This window comes from Pinus tabuliformis, chromosome 8, assembly GCF_031772625.1.
Source record: "Pinus tabuliformis cultivar Carrire ecotype Pingquan chromosome 8, CPIR1, whole genome shotgun sequence".
NCBI lineage: Eukaryota > Viridiplantae > Streptophyta > Pinopsida > Pinales > Pinaceae > Pinus > Pinus tabuliformis.
This window is the reverse complement of record NC_142294.1, coordinates 732,876,927-732,889,130: the sequence shown is the minus strand read 5'-3', so window position 1 is coordinate 732,889,130 and position 12,204 is coordinate 732,876,927. Positions and strand designations below refer to the sequence as shown.

At 39.9% G+C, this 12,204-nt stretch overlaps 1 protein-coding gene across 1 annotated transcript in view; it reads left to right on the top strand.

Moving 5' to 3' along the window:
- The first annotated feature begins 5,460 nt into the window (after positions 1–5,460).
- LOC149237674 (uncharacterized) overlaps positions 5,461–12,204 on the top strand; it is a 38,647-nt gene continuing 31,903 nt past the window's right edge. The window contains exon 1 of the mRNA XM_089369351.1: positions 5,461–5,715. Within this exon, the coding sequence (XP_089225477.1) occupies positions 5,461–5,715 (255 nt within the window). The remainder of the gene's footprint in view (positions 5,716–12,204) is intronic.

Below are 12,204 nucleotides of genomic sequence, written 5' to 3'. Positions count from 1 at the left end.
AGGTGCCCCAAAATGTGTTCTAACCTGTCTTGTGAAGATCACATCGGTGAGAGGTGGCAGCATCTGCTGATTCGAGTGAAGTGAGTAGTTAAGGGTCTTGATTTGGCTGTGCGGCTTGACGAGGTATTGCTAATATGAATTCCAGTTGGTCTTTTCCAATTTTGCGATTGCTTCCCTTTGAGTTTCTGCTTTTTCTTGCCGGCTTTTAGGTAAATCACCTAAATCGGGTATTTCTTTTGGATTTCCTTCTTTTACCAGGTTGGTGGAAAACAGAGTGTGGTTTACCACCTTGATTATGTTCTTCGCCCCCCCCAGTGACTCTTTCCACTAATAGCTCAGCTTTCTTGATCCTTGTGTCCCAATCTGTGAAAAGGATGTCCTTGTGTGTCTCCTCAATTTCACACAGATTGGATTTCTTCCCATCTTTTGTTTCTTGCCATTCAATGAACTCTAAGATTCTGGTGTTTAGATCAGTAAACTCAGTTGTCTGGTCAATCACTTTATCTATTAGCTGGTTGCTAGTGATCAGATAAGGAGCGATGTGTGACATCTTTTGGCAGAATTGTTCTTGTTGTTTCATTAGGAGGGAATTCAATTCCAGCGCCTCTTTAATGAACTCCTTGACAGTAGGAGTATCCTTATATCTTTCCATGGCTTGCTGCAATTCTTGGAGTTGCATATTTTTGGTCGATATATCGGCTTCATGGCTTATCTTTAGGACCTCCATGCTCTCTTGCAATTCGGAAAGTTGGTCAGCGGCTTGCATGTTCACACTTGCCATCTCTGTTTCGAGCTGCTGCTTGAGCTATGCGATCTTCTCCTCCTTTTATCTCAAAAAAATAGAGACTTCGATGGCTTTTTCCATGGTGGTTGTTGCATATGCTCCCGTAAACTGTGAAAATCTAGTCAAGTTCTTAGTTGGGTTGGAAGGAATGTCCCTCCAGACTATGTCCATTGGCTCGTTTCCAGGTGGGAGCTTAGGTGTTTCTACCCTTCTCCTTTTCCTCTATCTTCTTACTACAACCTTGTGTAGCGAGCTGTAGAACACATCTAGAGGAGGGATTTCAGTCACTTTCAAGACAATCTCTGTTGTGGGCAGAGCAGGGATAATCTCAGTCTGCTGAGACATTGTTGCTTGCTCATCTATTGGCTTGGACTCTGTATTTTCCTGATTATGCAGAGGAGTTTGACACTCCATTGTTTCTTGGGTATCTGTGGTGTTGGGAGTGTCTTGCAATTTCTTATTAAACTGATCCCACTCCTGTTCCAAACTATCGCTTTTGACCTCTGAACTGATCTCTTTAGGTGGGGTGCTCATAACCTGTTTCTCGGCTAACTTCCTGCTGGATTCTACTGTGTTATCGGTGTCTTGGGCCTTCCCTGTATCCAGTGTTTTCTCAGTATTTACCTGAGATTCAATGCGAGAACTAGGTCCTTCGCTATTGACAGTCACACTGGGTGTGGGTTTGTCCTCAATTTTCAACAAGTGCATCAGGATTATTTCGAGCCTTCTATTTCTGAATTCCTGAAAGTTTCCAAAATATCTAGGACTCAAATTTTCCCTTGCCCATTCAAACAATTGTTCAAAGGATTCAGCCGACTGTAACAAGTCTTCAAAATCGTTAGCCTTGTGGTTATATGGCTTGATCTTTAGCGCAATAGTGATGTTATATGCTATCTTGTCTGGATCAAATTTCCTTTTCGGAAAAGTATGAAGCCTAAGGCCTTCCATGCTTACTGATTCCTTTATTGCATGATTAAAATTTGCAAAAGAAAAAGAACTGCAGTTGATAGGAAAAGATGGCCATAACAATTTCTTGCTTTCTTTGAGAATTTTGGTCAAGCCTTTTCCCATGGTATGGTGGGCGATTTCCCTTGCCAACAATTTATCAGAAATATACAAGGGGAGGACACGTGGGTTTGTTTTGCTATCAAAAACCCTAACATAGGTGAACCATTCTTCAATAAAATATTTACCGACAACCAGAAGTTCTGTAGCGGTTTCTTGGGAAAACTTGGGGGATTTCCTATTGAAAATTAATTGATGCAAAGAAAAAATAACAACATGACATATTTTATAGAAATGGGATATGTAATGGGATTCCCACATTTTCTTATGACTGAGATGGATAAGGTAGGGGTCTTGTAAGGTCCATTTCCAACCCATGATTGGAAACTTAGTGCAAAAATAGATGGCATCCATAATGTAGGCACTGAAATAGAATGGGGGAAGGTTCTTTGGAGAGGACGATCTCTTTTGTCAATATTAGTGATGATGGTAGCTAGGTTATCAGATAGGATGGTGGCCTAATTCATAATGTGGGAATTAACATAGGCATCAATCAGAGGAATCCATTCTATGGAAAACTTAGCATTGTTGGGTAACCAATATAGTTTACATAACATAGCAGCTACATAGTTGTAGAGGTTTGGCAAAGAGGCTATAGCATACATACCTGATTTCTCGAATTTGAATTTGTTCCCCAACACTCTCCAACCTTGAATCACCTTGAAGGGCTCTTGGTTCTTCTTTGCAAAGTTGGCCACATATGTGGTATCATATATATCTTGAGGGTCAGGTATATGGTACATTTTCTTCAGGTCCTCTGCTTTGAATGATCCCATGAGTTCCATTTGCGAATTCCTGAATTGCCTATCTTCAATTGTGAGGTTTCCACCACCCACCTGATCATATCTTTGTATGGAAGGATTTTAGCTCTCGGTCCTATCCTATGAAGGAAGGAACAGGGAACATCCTTGAATTGGAGTCCTGAAGTTTTTATTGAATCAATTAGTGCTTTTGTGGCAGTAACCTTGGGACGCTCATCCTCAAGCCTGTTGTATATGACCTCCCAAGTTGTTGCTCCCCCATCCGTGCTGCAAACCATATAAGAGAATATAGGATCCATTTTGTAAACTTGGACTGTGTAATGCTTTGTTTGTTATGTTTCTACATCACCTTCCTCAATGACATGTCTTTTGTAGCTTGCCTAAAATGGACGAGATATATCAACGCAGACGGTATTGGGCAATTAAGACTGAAAGATTTTCTGGAATGACTTTGGATCATGGGAAAGGTTTAGATGATATATCCAACGTTAACTTCCCATAACTTGGAAAATCATTACCTCTCCTTGGGCCACTAAACATTTATTACCGTGTCAAATTGTTCATTATTACATTCAAACGCAATTATTTCACATGCTTTTTTCTCTATTTGCACATTCACAATATCGCATTTCGCAAATCGTTAATGAAGTTCATAGTGGCAAGGCTTAATTACTTGCGATTTCTACGAAATGCGATTGCGAGTTCGCAAATTGTTTAATTGAGATATCGCAGTGGGAGGTTTGATCGCACATCGCAATTTTTTAAAGGTGTTTCATGTTCATCACATGGAAAAAACGCGATTTGTGGTTTTCGATGAGAATCCTATCTTTGGGTTGTTTTAAGAGTTTTTTAAGGCAATTTCTTAGAGTTAGGTTTTATTTTTCTAAGATCAAAAATGTAAAAAGGATTTCCATTTATATGTCTAACCTCAACTATTGCTATATATAAATGGGGGGGTTATTTCATAGTACAACAACGTCTTGAGACCAAACTTATTTATTCGACGCATCATAGCTCATTCATTCACATCGATCTTGGATCTTTGACATCCCACAACACATCCAAGACTCTCTGACACATTAGGATTAGCTATTCATGGGTAAGTGGCCTCAACTTGTCTTTTTCAACATTTCTGTCACTTTTTGTGTATTTTCTTGTGTGTGTTGTTTGCTTGATTTATTTGAATGCCTGTTGTTGTTTACATGTATTCTAGCTTGTGCTAGCTCTGTTTCAGTTTTCATCACTATCTCATTGCTATTGCATGCATGAAATTGTTTTGCACAGACGTTCTCCCAACTGGCGAACGACCTCACCCACATGCATGAAACTGTTTTGCACGGACGTTTGCCCAACCGGCAAATGACCTCACCCACATGCATGAAACTATTTTTCATGGATGTTCACCCAACTGATGAATTACCTCACCCACATCATGTTGATCTGTTTGTTGAATATTCCATTCATGTTTTGCATGCATTGTTTATCACTTCTGCTATCACTTAGTGTCACCATGAATTTCATCGACTTACTTGCTTTTAGTTGGCCATCGACGAGTTGGGCCAACCTTGGCCCAAGCTCTGCCTTCACCAAGGCTACATTTCACAATCTGGGGGAGGAAGACTTACCTTTCCAGATTTGCTCATATTGTCCCAACACTGGCCTCCTGGACTGTTTTGCGCATTCCTAGAGGGTAGTGGCTTCTTGGCCCAATAATTTGTGCAAATCTGTCCCTGGGTTAGCAGTCCTTCGTAACTGGGATTGCACATTACATAATACTAGCAGCAAAATGCCCAACTAGATTTCACATTTCTTAGATCCAGCAACCAGTCCAACCTCCCAGTCAGTCCAGATTGTCTTTTGCGCAGTTCTGGTGGCTGGTCACTCAGTCTCCCAGTGAAATTTGCACAATCTTTCACATTCGTTTCCCAGGTATGTGCTGTGTCCTTCCTCGAATTTGTTTTGTTTTCACTGACATGTTTCTTACCATGCATGCTGCTTGTTTCTAGATCTTTCAGGTATTCACCTATCTCAATGGCTTCCACGAGAACAGGATCTTAGGACACTGATGGTATGGCAGCTGGAGCAGTAGTTGAGCAGGTGTCCTCTGGTTTTCTGATCTATGAAGATACAAAGTTGTATCTAGAAAAGGACATCAAACTAAAGTGGCAAGAGGTGAATGAAACATTCACATGTACTTTTGGGGAAGACCTTGAAGATTGTCAGGTGTATGTGAATATTCATAAGTCCATATTGTACCAGATTGCATGTAGATACCCCGTTTTCCCATGCACAGACGTGATTCACTGGTTCATCTCTCACACTGACCCCGAGACAATGACCTTGAGTTGTGTTAGTGGGAAGAAGTTTGCAACCTTCTAGGCACGAGATTACGATGAGATGTATCAAATGGATGAGCCCATGACTATCATGGATCCTCTGTTTAGCTTACCCAACAATAGAGGCCACTCCAGAGACATTATGAAGGATCGGGTGAAGGATCCATCTCGTTTCAGGATGACACCCAATCAGATCTATAAGACGAAGATATTGAGGAAGGCATACCAATACTTGGTCATATTCTCATGTTGACTGAGTGTCCAAGCAAGCACTGAGACCTTCCCTCAGAGTTGGGTGGTTGCGCTAGACCAACTGGCTAGAGAAGGAAGAGCATGCAACTAGTTTGGCATACTGGCTCATCAGCTAAAGGAGAAAGTCACAAAGGCTGGACAATCGCCTGAAGGCATGCATGCATAAATTTACATGTTCACCTACATTCTAGATGCAGTCTTTTCCTGACATGAGTTCCTGGGCTTAGAGTGGGCATGGTCACCAACGGAGACTGTTGTGAACATGTATTTCAAGCTATTCTCCGAATGCAGTTTCAGAGGAGTGATCATACAGATATCTGACCATGTTTTCACCCCAGTGTACATGTTGATATTCGAAGAGGATCCACCTTGCATGTTAGAGGAAGCGATGAGGGAATTGTTAGGCATTGCAGATTGGTATGCCTCACAGTCTAGCATGTTCATCCGAGTGTTCAGTGCAGAGAAGCCTCTTCATGTTCTGCTAAAGTTTTCTTTGGACGTGATTGTCATGCAGGAGGTAGCGTATCATATCTCAACAGGATTGACAACTAGGCTGCAATGGAAGAAGAAGGCATCTTGGTCCACTCTTCCATCGCAGATTGGGTTATATGAGATCCGGAGCATCAAGCAAGCAGATGTTGAAGCTGAACAAATGAAGAAGTACCCATTCGACCTCCAAAGCTTCAACCCGTATGACCCACATTGCATTGTGAAGGATCACTACATGAGAGTTCAGCTCAATTGGATCCATGGGGCATGTCATTGGTTTGAGGAGGACTCATGGAAGTATTGCTTCAATTTCTCTAGACCCAATGAACAAGTCATTTTTTCCATAGAGTGGTTAGCACAATAGCATGAAGCAGCATTACAGAGAACACTAGCAGTAGCAGCAACAACAGAAACAATAGAGCTAAGCATACCTATGTGTGACAAAGGGAAGAGAAAGATTGGCGACTGCATGGAGGAGGAACAAAGCTGCAAGTTTGGAGCATATCCACTTGTATAAAAAGCACCTATGGCTATTCAACAGAAGAGGCAGCAACGTGACAAGCGAATTGCGTGAAGGCAGAGGGATAAGAAGAGAATGGAAGAATCAAAGAAGGAGTTGCATGAGCTGAGGGAGAAACTCCAGAAATAACAAGAGTTGCGCCAACATGAGAAGGAAGCGCAGTAGCAGTAGATTCAACAGGGGGCGCATCACATACAGACAGATGAAGAAGCCCCCGTAGAAGTAGTTGATTCTTCTGAATAACTGGCATTAGGCAAATAGGGTGAACCCTCGCAAGGGAAAGAATTTTCTCATGAGATAGAACAAGCTCTTGAACAGTTGGATGCAGACATGGAGCAACAGGAGTTGGAACAGGACACTGACCTCATGCCTCACCAAAGAGAGGTCGACTCACCTGCTTCAATGCATCCAGACAATGAGCAAGTCTCAGATGACCAAGGAGGCACTGAGATCCTTGGTGGTCAACTGGAAGCAGAGATGCACAAAATATCCTTTGAAGAATCTCATCACAGAGTTTTGCAGTCTCAGAGAGTATCGACTCTAGAAGACCAAACATCCCTTGCCTAATTTGAAGTGCAAGCGATTGTGACTGATGTGCACAAGTATCAGCTGCATTAGTCGATGCAACTAGAGTGTATGTCAAAGCCACTAGCTCAAGTTTTCATTTTCTCATAGCTGAGAATGAGCGAATGGAAAAAGAACTACAAGTGGCCAAGCAGGGACGAGACTTGGCGACAATGTCCGCATGAGCTAAATTGAAGAAGGAAATACTAGATGAAGTATTGTCCTTGGACACAGTTATGAGAGAATTGTACTCCAAGTTTGGTACCATGTATCAGGCAGTCGTTCATCTCCACGGATGGTAGCAACGATGTGCAAGAAGAGTATACATCTTGAGGAAGATACATACTATTGTTGATAACGTGAAAGCATGTACGATGAAGTACAAGGGAGCCCCGCTTCATTTTCCAAAGATGATGAAGGCTAATGCGGTCGAGCTGCAAGCACGTATCCAGAGACAGATTTGGAACTATGAATACCTACCGCAACTCATCACTATCATACAGGCTTCCCATGCATGAGTATTCAAAAGCATGGAGGTTATAGTGCACACTCATGCGATCCCATCACTTGGGACCGTCACTCAGGTGAAGACCAAGAACCAGGTCCAACAGAGCTTGAATCGTATGTCGATGAGATGATGCGCACTGCCACTTGCCAAAACTTTCCTATTAGTGTAGATATTATGCGCAAGTACATTGCTGGTCTGACCACACTAAAGACAATTATGCGCATGCTCAAAGATGAGTTGGACAAAGGAGCCCGAGCAGTATACCCAGATGCTATGGAGGCAAGGTTCAAGTTTCAGACAGATGTCACACCAGAACATGCAGACACTCTCAAGCACTACCAATCATGGCATCAATATGTTACTGTTGATCAGCATGAGGATGTTGAGCAGTTGGACTTCTATGGTTGTCTAAGTCCGAATGATGTCTAGTCTAGCTTGTCCAAGCTATTTTTCTCATGGGTGAATGTGCATTGTAATGTTTAGTCATGTCAAGTGTAAGTCAAGCGTCAAGAGTGAATGTAACAGTCATACAGTAGGTGAAGATCCATGAGGGTAGTTGAATCGTCAGAAAGGGGACTGTCAAGGGTCGCCCCACCCTTTGCTATAAATAGTCCCTCTTAACTCATTATATAGGCATTTGGTCATCCAAGCTTCTACTAAGACTATCTTGAAGAAGGCTTGGATAGTATTGTAATGCGCCTTGGCTTCTCCACTGCACGAAGCTAGTACATTTCTTTGGAGGAGCAAGCAGATGTGGTTGTAACATTCCACTGTTGGGGCTAACAAGTTTACATGGATGTATTGTATGATTGTGACTTACACTTCTTTATATAATAAGAGGCAATACATTTTCGAGCATATGTTGTTATTGTAGTTGGATTGTTCTGGTTGCCTTAGTGATATATGTTGTTTAACTAACGTACTTGTGTATGAACTGATTTGCATTCAATTATATGAATCTTGTTGTTAATGTGTTGCATATGTTATTAATGTTGTCACCGTCTGTGTCGACTGCTCTGTCGGACATCAGACATGCCTTTCTCATGAACCTTGCTATATCAACCATCACACTCGTCTCAGACTGATCCGTGAGTGTTTTTCATGTTATCTTACCTTGTATGTTGTGATTTCCGCATCCGAGTGGACTACTCCATCAAAAGTTGTGCATGTCCTTTGTGTGGTGTGTTCCTAGCTGAGTTGGGACTAATCCCTTTCAACCTGGAACTCACCTTCACCCTCCTCTCCCTTCGAAGTGTTGGAACCTCTCATACACATTCCTTGACTCTCTGGCTCAGTCTCGCCATTTCTACTGACAGAGTTATCTTACTTGCCTCTGTGCGACATTGTGGTCAAGGAGTTACCTTACGACCCAATGCTGGGACTCCTACACCAAACGGTCTAAGGTATAATTGAGACTTCTTACCGGGGAGATCCCCTTGACATGTTGGCAGGTCCAACACCATTAACACAATGGTTCTTACTTGCCTTTGTGCGACATCGTGATCAAGGCATTACCTTATGACCCACTGCTGGGACTCCTACACCAAACGGTCCCAGGTATAATTGAGACTTCTTATCGAGGAGATCCCCTTGACATGTTGGTGGGTCCAACACCATCAACACAGTGGTTGGAGAGCACTTGCATTCATCAGAGAGATACATGGAGCGAAGGATTTTTCTTTTTTCATTTTTTCATTTCTTTTCATTTTAGGCCTACTAGCTGCCTCAATGAGGTTTTCAACTAGTAGGTTTGCCTAGGCACCCCAAAGGAGGTTTTCACCTAGGAATTTTTTTTCTCTCTCTTTTTTTCTCTTTCTCCAACCCATTGACTACCTCATGGAGGTTTTCAATTAGTGAGTCAATCTCAGGTGTGTCAAAGGAGGTTTTCACCAAAGATTTTATTTTTTCCTCTTATTTTTTTATTTTTTTCTATCCTACACTACTTGAAAAAAAACAAAAATTCTTTCAAGTATAGGAATACCTCCAATGGAGCCATGTGCACATTAAGATGAAAGATAAATTGATAGGCTTGAAATATATTCTTTGACATGTACCTGAATGTAAGAGACCAAATTCTTTGACTGATATGAGATTAGAAATTGTTGAAGGAGTGTGTGTTGTTGCAACTTAATGATTGTCTAGAACCATATTTCAATATAGTTGTGATGCCCCTGGTCCACTTCCTAATTTTGATCATCTTGTATGTCTTATTCTTCCATGAAATTCAGATCTTATTCTTTTTGTTGATTATTCTCTTGAACACATAGAGGATCTAATGGTGAACATGATTTAACTTCCTCAATCTCCGATTCCAATGTCTTTTCTCCATCAAGTACAACTCATGATGCTTTGGTCTTCTAATTTGAATCTTCTTTTTCTGAATGTTATCCTTCATTGACATCAAGAGAATTTATCTTTTGCAATACTCTTCCTAAGATAATATGAATACCATTTAGATCAATAGGAGATAATTGGAAGTGTTTTATCTGAAAATTGTATGTGGGTTGAGCTACTTCCTTGTGTGGGTTTGGAATTGGTGGTACAAGTAGTTGAGTGGGAGTGGCTATTTGAGATGGATGTGGTTGAGGTTGTGGTTGTGGTGGATGTTGGTGGTAGGGATAACATGGAGTTTTCTATGTATGATTTTGAGGAACATATTGAGGATATTGTGGATTTCTCTCATTAGTTCCTTGCCAACCTTGTTGCCAAGATTAGTTTTGGGGTTGAGATAGCCAATGTTGCCAAGGAAAGGGTGTGTTCCAATTACTTTGAGATAGATGTGCATAAGCTTGAAGTTTTGAATTAGGCTCTTGCATCATACTAGGTTGACTAGGCTGCCATGGTCCTCTTGGAGATACATAACATAGTTTTTTTGGTGATTGACGTGCTCCATTGTCCTCTTGGTAAAATTCCTTCAACCTTGGTAACGATGGGAAATATTTAACAACATGTGATTTTGCATGTACAACAAAAATATCAGCATATTCTTTTTCCTCACCTTGAATTCTTAATATTTCTACTTGTTTGCTTAGATTGCTAAGAATTTATGTTTTAAAGTCATTAAACAAATTCCCAACTTTAGCTTGACTTACTGATCTTGATGTTGATTTACTTACTCTTTCCCTTCCTCTTGATATGTGTTTGCATGTTTCATAAATTTGTTCAAATGATAATTGGTATATATCACCTCAACTCATGAGATCAAGCAAATCAATCCACTCATCCCTAATTGTTCTAAGTAAGAGGGTTTTTAGTGTGTCAGATATTAAATCATGTAATTTTTCCCTCTTAGCATTATACATGAACCTATCTATTAGATCCTCAAGGCTCTCATCTTCTTTTTTCTTCATTTTAATTGTTTCTTCTTTAAGATCATGATCTTTATATTTTTCTAGAAATATCATTTGCATATCATTCCATGATCTTATTGAATTAGTCCTTAAAATCATGAACCATTAAAGAGATCTATCCTTCATTGTTGCTGGAAATAACGAGAAAGGTTTCTAGATCCTCCGACCTCATACCATGAAATTTGGGAAGGAAATATGGAGGGATGTTATTCATATGCACACTGACATCAGTATCTTGAATGGGAAATCTAAGAGCATCTTCTTCACTGTGATCATGTCCATCCATTTATTCTACCTGCAAAAGTTGATGGTGATGTGGCTCTTACTGCACTACGTGATCAAATGGGGGGGTTGGTGTTGGAGAATTTTTTTGGTTTTATGATTGAATGTAAACAATAATGCAATGCAATTTTCTGTTTTTGAAATGAAAGATGCCTAATGCAATTTTTGTGTATTTTAGCAGAAAGTAAAAGAAATGAATTAACTAGGGAAGAAAACAATGCATACTTTGAAACCTCCCCGGAAACGGTGACAAAAAGGAATTAACCTCGGTATTGCAACAAGAATGTTGCAACTCCGAAGGCTACCAACTTTAACTATCAACCCATGGTTCGTACAAACTTAAGAGGTATCAACACTATATGTGCAATATGAAATGTGTCATTATTTCACTGTCATGATGTAATGGAGTGAATGTAATGAAATCAAATCCTAAAATAATTGCATAAATGGAAATGTTACTTTGAAAGAAATTAATCCTTGGCAAGAACAACAAATTGTAAATTAAATCCTAATAGCATGAATTAAAATAAATAACCCTAATCTACATTGTAAAAATGCATGTCCTAATTGGTGTTTATTCTTCCTCAACCATTGATATAGATCTTGGAGGTCGTGATTCAACCCTAAGAGACAAAAACCAATCTTTCTGAGCAAAGCTACAGGAAGTTACAGGTGTTTCTACAGGAAGTTACTGACTGCTACAAGAAGTTACAGGATTTGCTATAGAAAGATATAATTCACCGAATGAAGAAGAAAATAAAATCCAAATTGGATGGCACAATTTTATTATTATTTAATATGATATATTGGGTCTCCATTCCAAGTGGAATCACTGAAAAAGACCTCTGTTAATAGATGCTAAAAAATAGCAGAAAATTACTAGTCTAAAATCTATAAATTCGAGAACTAATGAGCAAATTAATCTATCCAATGCCTAACCTAATCAAGTGCAAATACAATGGGATAAATTTTTTATCAACCTGAATTTTTTTATGATCTAATGCAAGTGGAATCAACTCAATTGAATCTCATTAGCATGTTCTAAAAAATAACAGAAAATTACTACTATTTTCCCCAAGGGACTTCTAGAAATTTAGATTTGGGAATAAGAAAACTAATCCAAGTAGCTCAATGATTAGTATGACCTTACAAATATGTTCCAAGGATGAAATAATGCTTTTTATCTTGCAAAATAACTTAATTAAACCATTTAACCCAATTCTACAACAAGAAATCATTAATACTAAATGCAGAAATAGGAAAAACAAGAACAAGAGATGCATGTGAATAAGA